This window comes from Solanum lycopersicum, chromosome 6 (genome assembly GCF_036512215.1).
Source record: "Solanum lycopersicum chromosome 6, SLM_r2.1".
Classification (NCBI taxonomy): Eukaryota; Viridiplantae; Streptophyta; class Magnoliopsida; order Solanales; family Solanaceae; genus Solanum; species Solanum lycopersicum.
Genome location: NC_090805.1, coordinates 3,332,322 through 3,354,113, shown reverse-complemented (window position 1 = coordinate 3,354,113; position 21,792 = coordinate 3,332,322). Strand labels below are relative to the sequence as shown.

At 33.4% G+C, this 21,792-nt stretch overlaps 2 protein-coding genes across 3 annotated transcripts; one reads left to right on the top strand and one right to left on the bottom strand.

The window, feature by feature from the left end:
- Positions 1-1,084: 1,084 nt before the first annotated feature.
- Positions 1,085-4,787, bottom strand: PIIGLB1 (PII-like protein). Its single transcript, NM_001247577.2, has 8 exons — positions 4,485-4,787; positions 4,327-4,372; positions 4,197-4,224; positions 3,264-3,351; positions 3,090-3,157; positions 2,812-2,881; positions 1,584-1,619; positions 1,085-1,438 (listed from the first exon to the last, which is right to left on the bottom strand). The coding sequence occupies exons 1-8, from the start codon at positions 4,672-4,674 to the stop codon at positions 1,365-1,367; spliced, it is 600 nt and encodes a 199-aa protein (NP_001234506.1). The 5' UTR covers positions 4,675-4,787; the 3' UTR covers positions 1,085-1,364.
- Positions 4,788-17,810: 13,023 nt separating this feature from the next.
- Positions 17,811-21,742, top strand: LOC101264330 (probable protein phosphatase 2C 47). Of its 2 annotated transcripts, none has more exons than XM_004240515.5 (4): positions 17,811-18,215; positions 19,688-19,861; positions 19,942-20,177; positions 20,898-21,742. In XM_004240515.5, the coding sequence occupies exons 1-4, from the start codon at positions 18,138-18,140 to the stop codon at positions 21,466-21,468; spliced, it is 1,059 nt and encodes a 352-aa protein (XP_004240563.1). In that variant the 5' UTR covers positions 17,811-18,137; the 3' UTR covers positions 21,469-21,742. The 2 variants fall into 2 exon arrangements, with proteins under 2 accessions (XP_004240563.1, XP_019070162.1); XM_019214617.3 differs by having other exon boundaries at positions 17,868-18,219.
- The last annotated feature ends 50 nt before the right edge of the window (positions 21,743-21,792 follow it).

Sequence of the window (21,792 nt, the reverse complement as noted above, 5' to 3'; positions counted from 1 at the left end):
TGTTAAGATTTGACATAAAAAAATATCATTAAAAATCACTTAGAAATAAGATGACAAAGCCAAATAAACCATGCACGCGTGTTAATAGATTGCATCTTTTGCAAAACTACAAAAGCAAATCAAGTACTTTATATACCGAATAATATATTGATTGATCCGTTAAGGAAAAATTTCATACCATTAAGAATCAATAATCCGATAATAAAAAAAAAGTATACTTTTACTAAAACCACTAAATCGATAACCCATTATCGATAAATTATAAAATTCTAAATCCAACCTGTGTTTATCCGTACTAGCAAATGTATAGTGTACTATATGTTTGAATTCAAAGATTCTTAATGCACACGATGCTTTCAAAATTCCAACAAATGGTGGGTTTGGCGGAGAATCAAATGACCAGAGATGAAAGTAATACAACTATTTTCTATTTGTCACTAACTATTTATTTGGATTGATCTCAAAATATATCATGAAAGATTGTTGATTATAAAAAGTATTTTTTTTAGGATAAAATAGATAATTTAAACTAAAATTAGTTTCCAAAATACAAAAAAAAGATATTCTTTTAATAGTGTCATATAAGCTTAGTACTTACAAGTTTAGCCACCTTCATTCTCTGTCTGTATATGATTGATTCTTTTGCAGCACTAGAAGTGGTCATTTTGTCACTATTGATACGTGGATTTGCACAAGCTTGGTATAATAACAAAGGAATCAAGTAACAACAACACAAACATACCTACTCGGTGTAATTCCACAAATGAACCTAAGAAAGTGAAGTGAACGTAGACTTTATATTGCTTCCAATAATGAGACTATATTTTTTGGTAACAAGGAAAATAATGGTGGGAGATGAGTTTCATGAGGATGAGTCTTTGGACTACCAGAATCCTGTGACCGCAGAGCGGTTATTGCAGCAGCTATGTCTGAAGCTGGGCGCAGTGCATATCTCACTGCGACCAATGCTGCTGAAATTTGGCATCAGCCTGAATTAATGGTTCAATATATATTGCACATGAGAGTACACACATGGGGATCTAAAAAGGCTAAAGTTACAGATTTGATATATATGAACGGCTCATTTAGGAAATTGCTTGAATAGCTTATCATTCAATATCCACAGTGATCGACCAACATATTACAGCACAACTTCACCCAAAACGGGGGAGGGGGCAAAGTTACCACGATTGAGCTGAAGTGTGCATATACGAAATGGCTGTTAAGCTACGATTTTTATGGAAATTGGCTACTGAAACCACAGGTACATGGTAAGTCTCCAACTTATTTATTTTGTTCCCTACTTGACTGCACACAACTAAAGATGATTAAACGTTTCAACTTCAAGATAGAGGCGTTGCCGCTCAAGAAGTTGATAATGCAGAGGACATATCAGCATGCCCTCCCATCATCCTCTCTGCCTTTTCTCCCCGTTCACCTGTTCCAGCATACCATAGAATCATTACAAGGGACAAGTTCAAACCTCTATGAAGGATATGAAATTTAAATGATTAATCAACCTACGGAGACTATCTAACTTATAAATACAAATGGAGTATCATTAAGCAAAACATTCTACTTACCAGTGCGAACTCTTATAACATCGGAGATGGGAGTCACTGCCAAAGTTTTTAAAAAAAACAGCATCAACAATTCAGTACATTTTGTAATATTTTCATAAAGACAATAATGTCTAGCACATCATTTAACAGCCAATAGATGGCCCAACTTTAACAGCCACTTTGAAACTTCAGGGTCTCTTTCACTCGTTTAAGATTTTCTTTGCAAGGAAAAACATGTCATGCTTAAACGTTAGCAAGATCAAAACTATGTAATGTGATTGCGCTAATATTACCCAAGAGATCCCTTGCAAAATAGAGGCTTGGCCAAAAGTAAAGGATCCCTCCCAAATACATACATGTGAACTAATTACCACTGGAAACTGTGTTTTATGCTCTTCAATAAATTTCTTCTGAATACATACCTGTATCTTTTTTAGTTTTAATACTAAAGAAAAAAATATGTCCATTAACAAACCACTTGCTAATACAAATATGGCCATTAACTTGAGCACACAATAAGCTCTTGTAGCATCAGACAACCTGTGTGATGATCCACTCCAGGCTTGGCTCGACATTTTGGTAGAATAAATGAAATTAAGATCAAAGATAGGCTTCTAACATGAGAAACATACTCACAAAATAAAAGGCCTTGAGAGGAAAACATTGAAGAGTGTGTGTGTGTCGATAAATTATAAATGTATGTATCTTTATAAGCTAGAACTGGAATCATGTTTTCTCACAAGACGTTTAAATATTTAAGAAAATAAGCATCAAAGCAAAGGAGAGCTCAACAAATTTGGGCTTCAATTAAACTATTGTGAACAATGTCACTGATGGATTTTCTTGTCTGATAAAATAGAAGGTAAAAAGATCAAAAAGTTTGAAATTCCTACAGCTTTTTATCTTATTTTAAAATTTTGGGATAGTATCTCTATTTGTTTCTTCTCGTATACATATATGGATTGTCATTGCAAGCACGTATTAAAAGGCTGGCTGGCATTGGTTTTCCCACTTCATGTGCAACACACTTAGATTACTCAGGCAAACATTTGCTTGGAAACAACACAGTAAATTAAAGATTAATAGATTATGATTTATGTGTTACACCTTACCCTGTACAGAAGATATGTCATGAATCATCATATGAAAATATACAGCATACTCATTGAGGAAACATTAACTGAATGCTTTCAAGCTTGGTTAGAGATATTACATCAAAAACTCCAAGATCATGAAGAGAAAAACTTACAGAATATCTTTCCATCACCTATTTCACCAGTTCTTGCCTCTTCAATTATCTTGGCAATGACTCCTTCAACCTAATAAGACAGCATTACAGGTTATATCAGAACTAACATCTAAAAAGCACAATCATATCGCAAGGAGCACCACTTAGATAAAACTTCTATATACATAGGAGAGATAAATGACACCTTAACCATATACTTCTATAATCATATACTTCTAACACATGATTTTAAATGATAGCTCACAGAAAGCTTGGTCAAGGCCTATTAAATTCAAAACCTGGTCTTTGCTGACAACAATTTCCATTTTAACTTTTGCAACAAACGTGTCTTCAGAGAATTCAGAGCCTGAAAGCAGCAGATAACTTCAAAACCCAAGGAAGAATCTCTTTTTAATCGAGAAATATTCAAGACAATGTAAATAAACACTTAAAATTGATGAATATTTCCATACCAGCTTGCCTCTCAGTCAAGCCACCTTGGGCGCCAAAACCACGAACATCCGAAACAGTGACACCACGAATGCCCATTTTCAGTAGTGCCTTCATAATTCAGAAAACATGAGTAAATAATGGAGCCTTTTAGCTTCAAACATTAGATGTTTTGAAATATCTACAGAAAATGGCTCCCTTCAATCTAGTTGTGAAATGGAGTTCAATAGTCATCACAGAATCTGGGCTTCACTTCACCATATTGTTAAATGTTGTAGTGTTTCAGGAGGAATATTTTTTTTTCTTTTGTATGAATGTGTGTGGATGACGCCTGGGGCGTTTTACCTCATTTCACTCCAACCTCTAAATTCAATATATCGAACCCCTTAGTGTGCCTTCCGTGCTAGATATTATTAGGACATCCTGATCTAAAGTCCGTTTACCCTCAAACTTTTTTCAACTTATCCATGACAATACTTCTTAGTATCAAAAAATAAGAAATTGTTTCTGAAAGCTTAATAGCAACTCAATACTGTCCTATCAAAAGGATTATCCATAGGGTAATTATATGACAATATAGCAAAGAAAAAGGTATACACATATTAAGATCTATGGAGATATAAGACTGTATAACAAGAAAGAACCAAGGTGAAATTCAAACTTATCAGTAGAGCAAGCTAGCAGCATTTCAATTAACCCTTTGGCTCTTTACAACTTTGATCACCACTGAGATTAAAGCTGTGCTGTAAAAGTATTTTCCACAATATATAGGCTTTACTATGATGTCATAGAATGCAAAATAGGGGTTGAGTAAAAAGAAACCCAAAAAAGTTCAATAAAGAGCCTCAATTTAAGCAATCATATAGGCCTGCAACCTTAAGGATCACAAAAGGAAAAGATTCAATTTTTTTTTTCTAAAAACTGGCGCATGCATATGAAAATAATCAAGTTCTTACCGAAGAAACCTGTTGAATTCTCCAAGGTCTAAGTCCATTCCAAAATTTGCAGAAGACGCAAAATTGAATCAGTAAACAGAGTATAGAAAGCAGATTAGAATACATTAGTAAAGAAAAATGATGCTATCACCTTAGAATTGCTTCAACTTTGTAAAACTTCGCATCAGGGACGAAATCTGAAAACACAAAACCGACCCATTACTTCTATAAGCAACAAAAGAAGAAAAAAACATTGACCCGTTACTAAATAAGTGAACTTATGAAGTGGGGTTTAAGCAAAATTGAAACCTGGAGAGTTTTGGGCTCTGATAATCGGGAAAGAAGGAGCATTTTGACAGCGTTTGAAGGTGAGCTGCGAAGGGAAGAATTTGGGTTGAACAACGGTGATGGAAGTGAAATGAGGGAACTGTGACAAGGATGGAGAAGAAGAGAAGGAGTGAAGGGAGAAATTGGATTTTGAAAGTGAGGGAGAAGCCATTGGCGTTGAGTTGCAGAAGAGAGAGCTGATAATCGATGAGTTCTATGGCCTTAAAAATAGTGAAGTGAAGTGAAGTAACGCCATTTCTGAATAATTTGGATTCTTTACCTTTTCTCTTGTTATTATCGATGGAAAAAATGTACAAGTACAAAAGGAAAATGATTAAAGTGATACTTCTAAAAAAGAAAAAATAAGTCTTGTTTAAAAACGGTTTAAAATTGAATCGAAATTAATAATTGAAATTGAAAAAATAATATTAATTTATAAATAATGGATTAATGATTTAGTGAAAATTGAATGATGGATTCTTAACTGTTTGAGATTGCGAACACCTCGTAATTCAACTCTAAGGATATAAATCATTCGTCATAATTAAGTATACAAGCGTTTTAAAGTCCATTCCTAAGTGTGAAAGGTGAATCAACAGTGGTTTAGACTAAGTTTTAATAGTTTTCCTTCCGACTAAGTTTGCACATCTGTTCAGGCAAGAGTTAACGTCAAATGACCATATTTATCGGCATATGAAGAGTTAGATGTTCTATTACTTATCAAGTTAAAGACTTATGAGTGTTCTTTCAACCGCCATCCAGATTTAGTCAAAAGTTATTATCATTTTATTTTCATCACATATTCTATTTTAAAGATGCGTTTCGTCGGCGATGAACAATTCTAAACCAACAAAATGCCGGTCTAGAACTAGTTGAGTAAGATTTAAGAGATTTTCTATTTTGAACATATGTTTTTTGGCTTTGAACAATGTTGTGTAGCCGTTTCACCGGTTGAAATGTTGTTGGATGATAGAAAATTATTTAAGTCGATTTTAGCTCAATTTTCCTCATTTTTTACCATTCTTTCGAGCCCTAAAACTGGTTTCTTCCTGTCATCCTCGTCCACCAAAGTTAAGTCTTTTCTCGTGGAATTCAAGCTTTCCAACTCAAATTCCTCCATCTATTCATGAATTATTGATAAAAAAATTTAATCTTTGGTCACAAGATTTTCAAGAAGAGAGCTCAAGAATCTCAAGAAAATGTTACTTGATTACTCTTTTTCATGTTAGGATTCTTTGCCAGGATATATTAAACGTTAAGATAGGTAAGATCGTCATTTATGAGGAAGTAAATCATTCCTCGTGTCCTACATCTTTTGTTTTAATCTGTAACATCAAAGTAAGGTTTTTACTCTATGATCAATAATTTTCGAATTTACTCTATATTCTTATTGTAGAATTTAACTTTGTTATATAGAAATTTCATTTCTTCACATTTTATTAATGATCTTTGATTGTTGATTCATACTTAATATGCTACATAAACCCTTTAGTTGGTAAAAGTTATTGAAGCCATTATCATATTGATTTCTTATGCATTGTACCCTTTAGTTGGTAAGAGTTATTGAAGTCATTATCATATTGATTTCTTATGCATTGTTTTCATGAGTAAATTAAATTTCAAATTTTAAAGCATTATTTTGGAAGAGCTTCAAGAGCATGTATTTGTTTCAAATGCATTATTTTCGGAAAGAAAAACATAATTAGCCGTAAAGAGAGCATATTTTAATTTCGAGGAGGTGAAGTGAGTTCGCATAAAGCATAATTTTTAAAAGCATCTGTCAGTTACAAAGAAACATTTTTGAGTATTAACTCAACATAGAGAGTCTTAGCAAAGTGGAACATTTTCCTTAACTGGGACATCTACAATTATTGAGCATTATTACATAATTTTGGAAATACCAATGAGCATCGAGTTGGATAAGAATTTTGATAACTCAAATTTCATAACTGTGCCGCTAGAGCATGATTGGATCGTGTCGTTGGTTGGGACAAATCATTCGGAAAGCCCTGATAAGGGCTAATAAGATATTGGATTCATGGTTCAGCTTATCCTTATTCTGACAAAGTATAAGATGACGCTGAAAACATGAGTAAGACATTATATCATCATAGACTCATGTGATAGTTGCCGGTTAGAGACACTCCCCAACAAAAGTATTAATCAATTTCAACATTTGCTACTATTGTATACATTTTCAGTTGTTAAGCTTGATTATTAGAGTAAATGTGCATATTTTACTTTTCTGTTGGTTATCTTACCGTCTACCTTTATATTTACTTTTTTCATTTCAATATATTTAATTTAGCTTGTTATTTTATTTAACTATTTTACATATCGCATATTCATATACCGACATCATTTAATGTTGCATCTTCAAATGATGCAGGTTCAGGTGTTTGTGATCATCAACAGACACTTTAGTAAGATTTCTTTCCATTACATTTTGGTGAAACCTCTTTGTTTTTGGTGGGTTCTAAATTTACTTAATTGTTATTTATTTTCAGTAAAATAGTTAGGTATTTACGAATCTTGTCCAGACACCTAGCCTCAATTTAGTAGATGTTTCATAGATAAGTTAAGTAAAATTAGATAATATTTCAATTGCTTTTTCAAACATCTCTACTTCCATATTTCTTATTTACAAAGCTATTTAAATTGTAATTGTATGCATAGTGTTTATAATCTCAATATAGAGCTAGCCACACCTAAAATATAGACTCGGGGCGTGAATTTTAAAATATTATTTTAACTTATTAAAATATTAACAGTCAGATTTAATCTTTAAAAGTGTAACAACTTAAATATAAAAAATATATTTGATAGCAACTTCTTAATTATAATATATTTATGTTGGTTAGCATTTTAATATTAATATTTAATATATTAATTTGTTTTATATTAGAGTAATAACAGTACTGAAACATTCAGCAAATGGTGGGCAGTTTTGGTAGCTATGTAATGTCTTTACTTTTGGCTTTATTGACTGAATTCATTTTGAGAATAAACGTTCCAATGAACGTTGAAATTGACAACTTCTTCATTAACCATTTGCATTGGTTATCCCTCACCTTTATTTCATTATTTATTCCTCCATTATTCTTTGTAACATATGTAACTCCTAAGGTCATTATCTTCACTATTTACTATACCATTTATCTTCCTATTCATTGTTAGGAAGACTTCTTGTAGTATAAATAGTGGTGGTCTTCCTTTAGTTTATACCCACACATACAAGAGAAAATATAGAGTGAAAGAGTTAGTCAAAAAGGAGATTTCTTATTAGTTGAAGGGAGGTGTTCTTTTTTGTGGAGCTTTGCACTCAACTCTTGTCCAGAGTTCTTGAGTTATATTTTGTGAAGGCTATTGTATCCTGGAGAGGTCAAGTCAAAGAGGACTACTGCTGGCCTGGTGAAAACATTTGTTGCAGTGGGCTTGAATCTCTTTAAAGAGAGCGAGATATCCGCACCTCAGCCTGAAGAGATTTATTTCTTCATTTTATTTTCAATTGTAATCTTGCAATTTTATTATCTTGTAAGTTTTTTCACTAACAATTTTAAGGAGATTCAAGATGGCTACAATTGAAAAAACCGCGGATGTCAAGATTAACAATTTTAAGGAGATTCAAGATGGCTACAATCGAAAAAACCGCGAATGTCAAGATGGGAGATCTTAACAAGTCATTTCGGTTCAATGGTAACCATTTTAAGAGATGGAAGAGTAAAGTATTTTTCTACTTAAGTCTTCTTAAGTTTCTTATGTGTTTACTGAGAAGAATCCTAATAAAGAAGACATCACTTCTATGAATGATGATCAAACTATTTCTCATCTAGAGAAAATGGAAAATTATGATGGTGATTCCTATAAGTGTCGGTATTATCTTCTTTATTGTCTATTTGATAATTTTAATGATTATTATGATAGAACTTACTCTAGTGCAAAGAAAATTTGGAAGGAATTGTAGAGTAAGTATGATATCGAAGAGCCTGAAGCAAAAAAATATACAGCTAGTAGATTTTTTCGTTCCCAAATAGTGGACAACAAATCAGTGGTAGATCAAGCTCAAGACTTTATCATGATTGTTGGAGAGCTTAGGTCCGAAGAGGTTAAAATTGGACATAATCTTATTGTTTGTGGCATAGTGGATAAACTTCCACCTTCTTGGAAGGAATTTCAAAAAAACTATGCGCCACAAACAAAAGGAAACCTCTCTTGAAACCTTGATCATGAAAATCCGCATGGAAGAAGAAGTAAGGGGCCAAGATGCAGTTTTACAAACATAAGAGAACGAAATCACATCGAAGATAAATTAAATTACTTCGAATAATGCTACTCCTGAAACTCACAAAATACTTTTTTAAAGCCTAAGAAGAAAAAAATTTTTAAAAAAATAATGGTAGACCTCCCAAGAAAAATAATGGTGAAAATCACCAAGCACAAAATCAACAAATTCAAGAAAAGGGACCATGCTTTGTTTGTGGCAAGAGTGGACATATTGCTCGATTTTGCAAATTCTGGAAATATGGTCCTAACCCTTAGGCAAACGTTACCGAAGAGCTTTTTATGGCGATAATTACCGACATAAACATGGTTGAGAATGTTGATGGATGGTGTGCTGATTCTGGTGCAAATCGTCATGTAGTTATGACAAAGACTGGTTTAAAAAATATACTCATTTTGAGGAGCCCAAAATCATCATGCTTGGTGATGCTCATACTACTCAAGTGCTTGGAAAGAGAGATGTTGAATTGTGTTTTACTTCTAGAAGAGTATTAACTTTAAAAGATGTACTTTATACTCCTTCCATGAGAAAAAATTTGATGTCTAATTTTATTCTTAATAAGGCATGCTTTAAATAGATTATTGAATCTGATGAATATGTAATAGTGAAGAAGGGTATTTTTGTGAGGAAGGGGTATGCATGTGATGGGATGTTTAAGTTGAATGTGAGATGAATAAAACTTCTAATTCTGTTTATATGCTTTCTTCTATCAATTTTGGGCATGCTCCTTTGCGTCATATTAATGATCGTTAATGTTGGAATAATAAGTAGTTAAGGACCACATTTTCAAGTTGAATAAAAAACTGATTTGTTAGAATTAGTTCATACTGTTATTTGTGAACTTGGTGAAATTCTAACTCGTGGAGGTAATAGATATTTTATCACTTTCATTGACGATTTTTCTAAGTTTACATATGTTTAATTGATGAAAAATAAAAGTGATGCTTTTGAAAATTTTAAAACTTATCTCAATGAAGTTGAAAATCAGTTTGAAAGAAAAATAAAAAGAATTAGAAGTGATAGAGGCCGTGAATATGAACCAAATGAGTTTAATTCTTTTGTTAGATCATTGAGAATAATTCATGAAACTACTCCTCCTTACTCTCATTCATCTAATGGAGTAGCAGAAAGGAAAAAATAGAACTTTTTGTTGAATTGACTAATGTCATGCTTATTGAGTCATATGTACCTTTGAATTTTTGGGGTGAAGCTATTTTAACTGCTTGTTATGTGTTGAATCGTGTGCCTCATAAACATCAAAACAGACACCTTTTAAATTGTGGAAAGGTTACAAGCCAAATTTGGGATATCTCAAAGTTTGGGGTTGTCTAGTCTTTGTGAGGCTAATGGATCCCACGATTACAAAGTTGGGTAAGAAAGTTACTACTTCTGTTATTCTTGGTTATACTTCAAATAGCCTATAGGTTTTTTAATCTTGAAGATAATATTGTGATAGAATCAGGTAATCCAATTTTTCATGAAAACAAGTTTCCTTTTGATTCTAAAAATAGTGGGAGTCAAAGGATTGAACAAAATATTTTGTCCCTACCTAGTTCTTCTACTTCTACTTAGTAAATCCAAGATCACTAAAAGACCTCATTTTAAAGTTGAAAGAAAAACGGATTTTTTAGAATTAGTTCATACTGATATTTGTGAACTTGGTGAAATTCTAACTCGTGAAGGTAATAGATATTTTATCACTTTCATTGATGATATTCTAAGTTTACATATGTTTACTTAGTGAAAAATAAAAGTGATGCTTTTGAAAATTTCAAAACATATCTCCATGAAGTTGAAAATTAGTTTGGTAGAAAATAAAAAGAACTAGAAGTGATAGAGGCCGTGAATATGAGTCAAATCAGTTCAATTCTTTTGTTAGATCATTGAGAATAATTCATGAAACTCCTCCTCCTTACTCTACTTCATCTAATGGAATAGCAGAAAGGAAAAACAGAAATTTGGTTGATTTGACTAATGTCATGCTTATTGAGTCACATGCACCTTTGAATTTTTGGGGTGAAGCTATTTTAACTGTTTGTTATGTGTTGAATCGTGTACCTCATAAAAATTCAAAACTGACACCTTTTGAATTGTGAAAAGGTTACAAGCCAAGTTTGGGATATCTAAGAGTTTGGGGTTGTCTACCCTTTGTGAGGCTAATGGATCCCAAGATTACAAAGTTGGGTAAGAAAGTTACTACTTGTACTTTTCTTGGTTATGCTTCAAATAGTACAGCCTATAGATTTTTTAATCTTGAAGATAATATTGTAATAGAATTTGGTGATGCTATTTTTCATGAAAATAAATTTCCTTTTGATACTAAAAATATTGGGGGTCAAAGGATTGAACAAAATATTTTTTCATACCTAGTTCTTCTACTTCAACTTTGAAAAATAAAGAAGTTGAAGATGACCCTCTGACATTGAAAAAAACATTATTTTCACATGATTCTATTTTTTGAAAGAGACTGTAAATGATGAAATGGAATCACTAATTTCTAATAAAACTTGGAAACTAGTTGATTTACCATCAGGTTGTAAATCTATTGGTTGTAAATGGGTCTTACGAAAAAATTTGAAACCAGATGGATCTATTGATAAATACAAGGGTAGGCTAGTTGCAAAAGGTTTTAAACAACTAGAAGGCCTAGAATTTTTTGTTGCTTTTTCTCCGGTAACAAGAATTACATCCAGAAGACTTTTAATTGCTATGGCTGCAATTCTTGATTTGCAAATTCATCAAATGGATGTAAAAATTGCTTTTCTAAATGGAGACCTAAATGAAGAAATTTATATGGATCAACCCGAGTGTTTTGTTGAAGCAGGTAAAGAAAGCAAAGTATGTAAACTTACTAAATCCCTTATATGGCTTGAAACAGGCACCAAAGCAATGACACGAAAAATTTGATTCCTGCATGATTGAAAATGATTTTAAAACAAATGAGTGTGATAAATGCATATATCATAAGTCTTGGAATAATTCAGATGTGATTATTTGTCTATATGTTGATGATTTGTTGATCTTTGGCTCTAATATGAATGTTATTGATGAAGCTAAAAATGTTCTTGGAAGCCATTTTGATATGAAAGATCTTGGTGAGACAAATTTTATTCTTGGAATAAAAATAACAAGAACATGTGAGGGAATTTTCCTTGACCAATCACATTATGTTGAGAAAATTTTAAAAAAAATATAACTTTCATGATTGCAAGCATGTTGCTACTCCTTTTGATTCAAGTGTTCACTTATTTCCTGTTGAAAGTGAAAATGATGTAATAAATCAAAAGGAATATGCTAGTATAATTGGAAGTTTGAGATATGTGACTGATTGCACTAGGTTTGATATTGCATATGCAGTAGGAGTACTTGACAAGTTTACAAGCAAGCAAGGTAATGAACATTGGCATGCTACAACAAGAGTTATGAGATAATTAATTAGAACAAAAATTTATGATTTGCTCTGTAAAAAATATCCTGCTATACTTGAAGGCTTTTGTGATGCAGATTGAAATATTTTGTTAGGTGATTCCTGTTCTACCACTGGTTATGTCTTTACTTTAGGTGGTGGTACTGTTTGTTGGAGATTGAAAAAGGAAACTATAATTGCTAACTCTATCATGGAGGCTGATGTCACGCCCCAAGCTACCCCCGAGACTCGGACACGAAATCCAGGACTACAAGTGATCCCAAGTTAACCCTGCTGGTATGGTCATGAGCATACTATAGAAAACAAACTGTTGCCGAGCTAAATCATACTTAAAATGAAAATATAGGGAATACCCATATTCTATAACTGAGATATTTGAAAACAATGAGTTTAATACAAAAGAAATATTAACTCAATATTAAGCTGAATCTAACTATGTCTGAAAATAGCCTCTAAACTAGACTAAAAATACTGGGACAAACCCCAGCTAAATCTAGCAAAAACTAAAACTAAATGACTAAAGACTGAAATGAAACTCATGACTGTTGTCCTCGGAGAATGAGGACTCACCACTAAATCTGCTGAACTGAAGAGAGGGAAATCGATCTATGCGTGATCTAGATGCTGAGAACCTAAACCTACATCACGAGAAGATGTAGCACACGTATGCGTCAGTACTTGAAAGGTACTGAGCATGTAGGATAGAGTAAAGCTGAAATAAAACATAATTGAACAAGCACAAAAACAAGTATAATAATTTGAACGTGATGTGTTGATTTCTAAGCTAACTGGATACAATGACCAATGTATAACATGTTGAAACTCAATAATGAATATACTGATAAATGGTCAATGCAGAGAGTCTGACTGAACTGTGGGAGCTACTAATAACCGATAATAAAACCACATGAGCTAAATGTGGAGTCCGATGTATACACCCCATCGAGAGGACCCAATATACCCTACCAAAGGTATAAAGGCATGTTTGCGTGATCACTAAACTGATTGCCCACAGAGGAGACTTACAACCTGCTCGGCTAGTAGTTCTGGGACTATTGTGTACGCTAAACTCTAGTCCAACTCGGTATTATGCTACTCTCAATGAATTTTGTAAATTAACTGATTATATCTGAATTTCCGTAAATACTGGATAGCTCGAAACTGAACATGCAAACTGACAGTGCAACAATTAATCTTGTAATTATGCATTTATAACTGAAGCATGTATATCTGAAGTGTCTGAAATATATGACCTAGCATGTGTAATTCAAGAACTAAAGAAATACAAAGCTAGGGTTCTGAAATTCATGCGATAATCTGAGTAATAACATGATAATCTGATTTGGAACATATATTTAATAAATTCATGAAGTTATATCAAAGTTCTAGAAACCCTAGGATTAATCATGTTAAGAGAATCAAGAACTGACTGAAACTAAGGACCCAATGGGTGAAAGGAACTCACTAGTGAAATCCCACATACCTGGTGATGAAATCCACAGAAAAATACTTAAGTTTTAGGGCTGGAACTGCTGGAGCTTGTGGCGTTCTTGAACTAGGGTTCCTGAGCTTTTTTCTCCTCTCTTGCTTCTAATTTTCTAAGTTTTGATTTAATGATTTGACTTGGATATGTTTTAATTATGTTTCTAAGCTTAAATTGACTAAAATCTGATGATTTAGGGTCAAAACGACATAACTTAGGGTTTAAATGGAGTAGGAAAGGTCAAAAAGACCCTTGGGAAGGTTGCCGTCGGGCCTCACAACGGCCACGACTGATGGTCCGTCGTGAGCCCGACGCCCCATCGTTGGGTCCGTCGTGAGGTCCTGTTCGACAGGCCTTTACTAAAATAGAAATATATTTTTACTCGGAGGTCTGATTTTAGCAAGGTCGGTGGCTATGGAAAGATAATTCAATTATCTATCTGTGGGTAGGTCATGGTAGACCTAATTCATTTTGTGCTAAGAGTTATGATCATTTTAAGTTGACCCAACTGCATTTCCCATTAACTGGTTGCAAATTTTCCACCTACGGACCGTAGGTCCACCTACGAACCATGCTGGTCATTCATAGCTCTTGTCAGAGAGTGGTTGAAGGGAGTCTTGATCGACGGTCACGGACTACAGACCACCGTTTGACCTACGGACCGTAAGCCCGTCCGTCGTCCAAGACTTAATCAATTTTTCTAGGCTGAAATTTTTGGGATTTTCTGATCCCATCGACGGTTGTGCAGGACGGACCGTGGTTCAGGCTACGGTCCGTCGATGCCACCGTTGGTAGCACCTGCAGATTTTTCTGAAAAACTAATTTTTGGTCTATTTTGGCTACGGGGTGTTACAACTAAACTGGTTGCTTTAGCTTCAGTTAGTGAGGAAGCAAATTGGTTAAGAGATTTATTATTTCAAATACCTTATTTTGAAAAACCAAATCCTCCTATTTTAATTCATTGTGATAGCACCGCTGCAATTGGTAGAGTTCAAAATCGTTATTACAACGGTAAATCCTGACCTATAAGGAGGAAACACAATAATTTAAGATCATATTTGACAAATAATACCATTAATGTTGATTATGTCAAATCATGTAATAATCTTGCAGATCCTCTTACTAAGGCCTTGACAAGAGAAAAGGATTGGAGCACATTGAGGGGGATGGGATTGAAGCCTACAAATCATTGAGTCATATATTAGGAAACCCAACATGGGATTATAGATTCTATAACCAGGTTCAAAGGGAAAAACTAATCATATTATGACTTGTTGTGAAAAATGCACTATCTTATTATTTCATCCCTATAATGTGAGTGCATTGTTTCTGTAGTTTGTGAAGGTTGAGTTGGTAAAACTCTAAATGAATATCTGTAGCCCGTATGGGTGGAGTGTTAATCTTACAAAAGCGCTCTCGACAGATTTCACCTATGTGATGTGTGGAAGTAGGTCACTTCCTATGAGAATTAGGCTTATTCTCAAAAGCACTCATGAAACCGGGATAGCACATGACGATAACGTACTGACTTTAAAGCTCATATCAACGCCTTGATTATTATATGTGAGCAGTGATATTTCATTTCCCTTAAGCAGTCATAGTTCAAGTCTAAGACCACTACGATTCTGGAGTGAAAGTTAATGTTTCACTAAGTGAAGGTTCAATGCATAGCACACCTTCATTATGCATGATAGTCTTCCTTCAGCTGATATATTCTCTTGACTAATATTAAAATGAGTGGGGGATTGTTGGTTAGCATTTTAATATTAATATTTAATATATTAATTTGTTTTATATTGGAGTTATAAGAATACTGAAACATTCAGCAAATGGTGGGCAGTTTTGGTAGCCATGTAATGCCTTTACTTTTGGCTTTATTGGCTGAATTCATTTTGAGAATAAACGTTCCAATGAACGTTGGAAATGACAAGTTCTTCATCAACCATTTGCACTGGTTATCCCTCACCTTTATTTCATTCTTTATTGCTTTATTATTCTTTGTAACATATGTAACTCTTAAGGTCATTATCTTCACTATTTACTACACATTTATCTTCCTATTCGTTGCTAGGAAGACTTCTTATAGTATAAATAGTGATGGTCTTCCTTTGGTTTGTACACACAACATACAAGAGAAAATATAGAGTGAAAGAGTTTAGTCAAAAAAGAGAATTCTTATTAGTTGAAGGGATGTTTTTTTTGTGGAGCTTTGGACTCAACTCTTGTCTAGGGTTGTTGAGTTATATTTTGTGAAGGGTGTTATATCCTGGAGGAGATAAGTCAAAGAGAACTACTGCTGGCCCGGTGAAAACATTTATTGCAGTGGGCTTGAATCTCCTTAAAGAGAGCAAGATACCCACGCCTCATCCTGAAAAAATTTATTTCTTCATTTTATTTTTAATTATAATTTTACAATTTTATGATTTTATAAGTTTTCTCACTTTAACATTTATAGTCCATATAACAGAGAGTCCAGAAGACTAGCAAGAATTCTAAACTTCTTATTAAGAATAAAATAATACAATTGTTGAAAAATCTTGCTTTTATCATTTTCATCACTAATATACTCCAATAAAATTGGTCTAAGATTATGAAAATTGCTAAGTTGTCATTTTCTTGACCATTAAATATTAATTTAAAATCTAGATAAAATATTAGCTACAAGTTCAGCATAGTGGGTTTGACTTCAAAAACCAAACTTTAATTTATTTATTTTTAAACAACAACAATAATAGAAAATTCAACCATTCACACACAAGTTGTAGAAGAAACAGTCACGTATCCAACCATCGAAGTTTCTTCATTGATTGATTCTATTCCCTCCATGGCCCATGCCTTTTTGCTCAACCACATCAATTATAATTGGTGAAGTTAACAATTTAATGAAAAATATATAATTTTTTCAAATTATATCAAGACTCTGCAGAATTAAATAAAGTTATAAGAACATATATATTTAGTTTTTCTACATTATATAGTTTGTTGATTAAAAAAATATGCATCAAATGAACTAAGCTATTACAATTTACTTGAAAATGACATAATATTGAAAATAGGGGAAAGGGTCTGATATACCTCTCAATTTTATCATTTGGAGCTGATATACCCCTCGTTATAAAAGTGGCTCATATATGCCCTTACCGTTATACAAACGACTCACATATATCCCTGCCGTCATAAAATGACTCACATATACCCTTCATTTAGCGGAAGTTAAAAAATTAGTTTTAAATTTATATTTATTACTTCTATTTTTGTAAAAAAAAATTATTTAGGGGTACATATGATTCTTCTATCAAAGTTCAAGGTATATTTTAATTTTTTTTATACATAAATTATTTTTTGACTTCTTTTATTATAATTATTTGAATTTCTTATTCTTATTTTATTTTTTTTCTTTCATTCCTTAGTTTAAAGAATAAAAAATTAAACTATTTTTTTGTGTGTATTGTAATTTAATTTTGTATTCGAAGAAAGAATTTGGTCATCTACAATAAGTTTTACAAGAATATTAGTGAAACATAAATGAATTTCATTATCAAAATAATAATTATAAATTAGTCATTGAAACAAAAAAAATATTTTTGACGAGCATTAAATTTACTCATATGGAATTATATTTTTTAGAAAAAAATAATAAAAATTTAGATTAAGATTATTATTTTTTCATTCCGTTAGAGTAAAAAGGTATATGTGAGTCATTAGTTTACAAGTAGGATATATATGAGTTACTTTCATAACAAGGAGTATATCAGCTCTAAATGACAAAGTTGAGGGTATATCAGATCCTTTTCCCTTGAATATAAGATAATACTTTTTTTTTACAGTCAAAAAATTTAAATTTGATCATAAATTTGCTTATAAAATCTTCAAATTTTCTAAAATGAAATTTATATATTTATGAACTACGTAAAAAGTATTGTAAATCACAATAATTGATAATTCAAAATATTTTAAAAAAAATTGCAGTCAATAATAAACTAATTTACAACACAAAATTTAAAATATATCACATAAATTAATACAAAAGAATATAATAAAGAATAATTTTATCTCACTTTCTAATTTCTACATAGAATAAATAAAATATAATAAGCCCATCACTAATCTTTTTCTTTTTTTTTAGGACAAAGGATAAAAATAAAAGAAATAGCTAATTAGTACTATATGAATAAACTAATCCAGATTAATACTTAAAACAAAATTGTTAGCGCCCCTACTCTACGACTTTTATTTAACCGGCGGTTCCCCACCGGCGGTCACAGTCACTGCTTCTTATATATATATATCGAAAAGTTGAAGCCAAAATTAGTCTTTGCACACCAAAAAGTTTCACAGAGAAAACCACTCTTCATACTTTCATTTCTAACCTGTTAATTTCAAGAAGAAGACGAATTTAGTTTACTGTTTGTTTTGTGATATAAAAAGTAGTGGACTTTAATCATGGTAGCTGGAGCTGAAGTTATGGTACCAGTACAACAGACCATCACTGTTTTGGATGTCCCTTGTTGTTCTGATGTGGTGGGTTAGTTTACTATCTTATTTCGTTGTCTTCTTTACGTTTTCAGGGATACCCATCTTTTGGGTATATCAGATTTTACTTGTTTCATGTCATAACAAGTTCTGTGCTTTTTATTGAAGATTGAAGATTTGATCTTATAAGGAACAAAATTTAACATTAGTACATCTTTGAATACTTACTCATCTCATAAATGCTTATAGATTGTTATGAAACGGAAACCCATATAGGGAAACAATAGAACATTTTTGGCTAGTGTTAACTCTAGGGGTGTTTGGCCATGAAAATTGGGAGGAGTTGAAAAGAGATGTGAAAATTTGAGTTCTGTTTTGTGTGGCTATGTGGAGTTGTTTTTGAATTTTTGTGAATATTTTGAAGTGAAAAACAACTTTTTGGTGTTCTTCCGGAATTTTACAGTCAAAACATGTTTTCCAGAGTTGACTCTATTCGGATAAAAGTAAAGTTTCATTGACAAACAGCCCATTAAGCTCAATAGCTGCAGTTAACTAGATTTTAGGAAGGAACTGTTGTTCCTAAGGGTGATATGGTGTGAAATGTTGTAAATCATATCAATTGTGGTTTACCTGTATTCATTTATGACTAACTTTGGACCCCTCTCATAGTATCATAAGAGTTGTTTCATGAGCAGAAAAAGGTATAGGGTGTGACCGGAGGAGAACACTAGAAAGGGGAGGCGTTCGTTGTGTGTAGTGTTACTATTATGTTTAGGTTATTAGTGTAAGCTAGAATAACTAGCCAATTTTTACTATAGGTATTAATTATGATGTGCTATTGATAAGTATAGTTAACAGTATATCTCAGGTGCTTCATTAAAAAAGTTTCCACTTTCCAGTGGATTTGGTGGATGGCAACTAGACAGCATAAAATGTTTCTTGCTGTTCAAAGAAGACATTCCTCTAGGTGTTAATTGGGAAAATAATCATCCGGTTTTGTACAAAGGGGACCGTGGGGGATTATAGTAAAACAGACAATTTATGCTTAAAATGTGCCTCTTGAAGCTCCTTGAACTGTAAGTAGGTCAAGCAGTTACGTGACTCTTGTATAAGGGCACCCCTTTAAGTGTTTATTTGTGTGCTAATCAACATGTGCTTCAAAGCAGTTCGTAAGGTATCTATGTGTTAATAAACATATTCATTAGGCAAACAGTAGCTTGATTCTCTATTAAGTGGAGTTACCTTCTCTCCAAAACAGGAAAAATGTGCTTACATGTAAGGTTTTTTTTTAATTGTGATAGATTACCTGCTGTTATGGAAGATAGAAAAGGTCGTTTCTCCTACACTATTCATCTTTTCTGTTCTAATTTTACCTTTGCTTATGAACCAGGCCATGTCATATCGCCGTTTTTGTTATTCCACAATTTTCATGCTAAATGTGTACATTATATTAGTGCCTGTTATTGAACTATCTCTTTTCATTTGGGTACTGATGTATCTTTATCAAATCATTATTTCAGGTTTCTAATTCACCAGATAATACAATTTTGCAATTTGTTCCTAGCATTCGCTCAGGTAGCTTTGCAGATATTGGCCCACGGAGGTTCATGGAAGATGAGCATATAAGGATAGATGATCTTTCTGCACATCAAGGCTCCCTCGTCAGGTTCCCTAAGCCTTGTGCCTTCTATGGGGTAATTATCAATTCTGGAACATGTTATATATGGTCATTGGAGGGCTGGTCTAACTGATTCGTGTTTTCATTATCTTTTAGGTGTTTGATGGTCATGGAGGACCTGAGGCGGCAACTTATGTGAGGAAGCATGTACTCCGATTCCTTTTTGAGGAAACCAATTTCCCTCAGACATCAGAAGTTGATGACACATTTTTAAAAGAGGTGAAAAATTCTGTAAGAGAAGGGTTTCTTCTTGCTGACCTTGCTTTGGCTGATGAGAGTAGTGTGAGCAGTTCTTCTGGAACTACTGCACTGACAGTGCTGATATTGGGAAGGTAAAGTTTTGATTCTTTTGTATGTGTGTGAAAATGCTTCTCCTTTCTGTACAAAATTGGTCATGCTCATGGTAAGAAGTGGATGTACTATTTAGGTTACGGGTTTATTGAACCCAATAACTTTGGCTTGGTCTCGTATATGTGTTAAAAAGATTCACTAAAAAAATACAAATAATTGGTTTTGGATCCAGTAAATTGAATGAGTTGCAATAGAATTCTGAACTCGAACTCGTAATGTTCAAATCCTCTGCTAATTGTCATGATTGCCTTTAAATCTTACTAACCCTGTTATATGCTCAATTCTATTTCTTGGCACTGTGTGGACGCATCATATGGTTTTTAATTCTGTAAGCGGATGGTATAAGTTATTCATTCCTTACTCAAGTATGTTGCTCGATGGATGAGCATCAAACCTGTCTTTATTTTTTAATCCTTCAGAAGTGCATTTCCATGTATCTAAGCATAGATGACTGTATAACTCAAGAAAAGGGAGGGAGGGCTACAGGAGTTGATTCTATTTTTATGGATTTTCTGAAACCTGCCTTTTTACTTATGTTGCTCGGACTCTTCAAAAATGCCAACAGGTGCATGTCGGATTTGCCAAAAGTAGTGTATTTTTGAAGAATCCGAGACGGGTGCGGCATCAAAAGTGAAGAGTCCACGCAACTAAGCTTTTGATTGTATTCTTTTAAACTAAAGTGGTACTCGGTCCTGTTGCAGGCTTTTAATGGTGGCGAATGTGGGAGACTGTCGTGCAGTCCTTTGCCACAAGGGAGAGGCAGTTAATATGTCTCAAGACCATAGACCTAATTATGCATCGGAGAGAAGACGTGTTGAAGAGTTGGGTGGATTTATTGATGATGGCTATCTCAATGGTGTCCTGTCAGTGACTAGGGCATTGGGGGACTGGGACATGAAGCTGCCTCGTGGCTCTGCCTCTCCTCTGATTGCGGAGCCTGAATTCCGACAGATCATCTTGACCGAGGATGATGAATTCCTTATAATTGGTTGTGATGGGATCTGGGATGTTATGTCAAGTCAACAAGCCGTTAATCTTGTGCGTCGTGGTCTGAGACGGCATGATGATCCTGAACAGTGTGCCAAAGACCTTGTCATGGAGGCCCTGCGTCTCAGTACCTTCGACAATCTTACTGTGGTAATTGTGTGCTTAGCTTCCCTTGATCATCCAGAACCATCACAGTCACGACAAAGGCGTTTAAGATGCTGCAGCTTCTCAGCAGAAGCCTTGTGCAGCTTACAGAGTTGGTTGGACAACAGTGGAAGCCGTTGAGTTTAGAGGATTCTTCCTCTGTGGTTCGTTCGAATGCTTTTTCTTTCTTCCTGCTTTTTTTTTTTGTGGGTTTTCTGTACATAGAATCGAAGAGGATGTGCTCAGTTGATGGTTTTTTGTTGTATCGTAATTCTCGTGTAACTCATTTTATTAGCTGTACATAGCAGACTAATTTCGAAATTCACTAAATTCGCCATTGAAACATTATTGTTCTGGTCTGTTCAGTGTACATATGGTCGATAATTCAATATGAATGTTTCTCTTTAGGAGGAAATAGTCGTTATTGCTCATGCATTTTAGCACTGCAGTTATTTTATCAGCAGA

What these genes read in the sequence shown, in the direction of transcription:
- PIIGLB1 (NM_001247577.2), bottom strand. Translation starts at nt 4,674, where the DNA reads ATGGCTTCTCCCTCACTTTCAAAATCCAATTTCTCCCTTCACTCCTTC. An exon ending in GAATTCAACAGGTTTCTTCG is followed by an intron (nt 3,352 to 4,196) that starts GTAAGAACTTGA and finishes TGAATTATGAAG; the next exon opens with GCACTACTGAAAATGGGCAT. An exon ending in AGGTGATGGAAAGATATTCT is followed by an intron (nt 1,620 to 2,811) that starts GTAAGTTTTTCT and finishes AAACTTTGGCAG; the next exon opens with TGACTCCCATCTCCGATGTT.
- LOC101264330 (XM_004240515.5), top strand. Translation starts at nt 18,138, where the DNA reads ATGGTAGCTGGAGCTGAAGTTATGGTACCAGTACAACAGACCATCACT. An exon ending in TCCCTTGTTGTTCTGATGTG is followed by an intron (nt 18,216 to 19,687) that starts GTGGGTTAGTTT and finishes TCATTATTTCAG; the next exon opens with GTTTCTAATTCACCAGATAA. An exon ending in ACAGTGCTGATATTGGGAAG is followed by an intron (nt 20,178 to 20,897) that starts GTAAAGTTTTGA and finishes GTCCTGTTGCAG; the next exon opens with GCTTTTAATGGTGGCGAATG.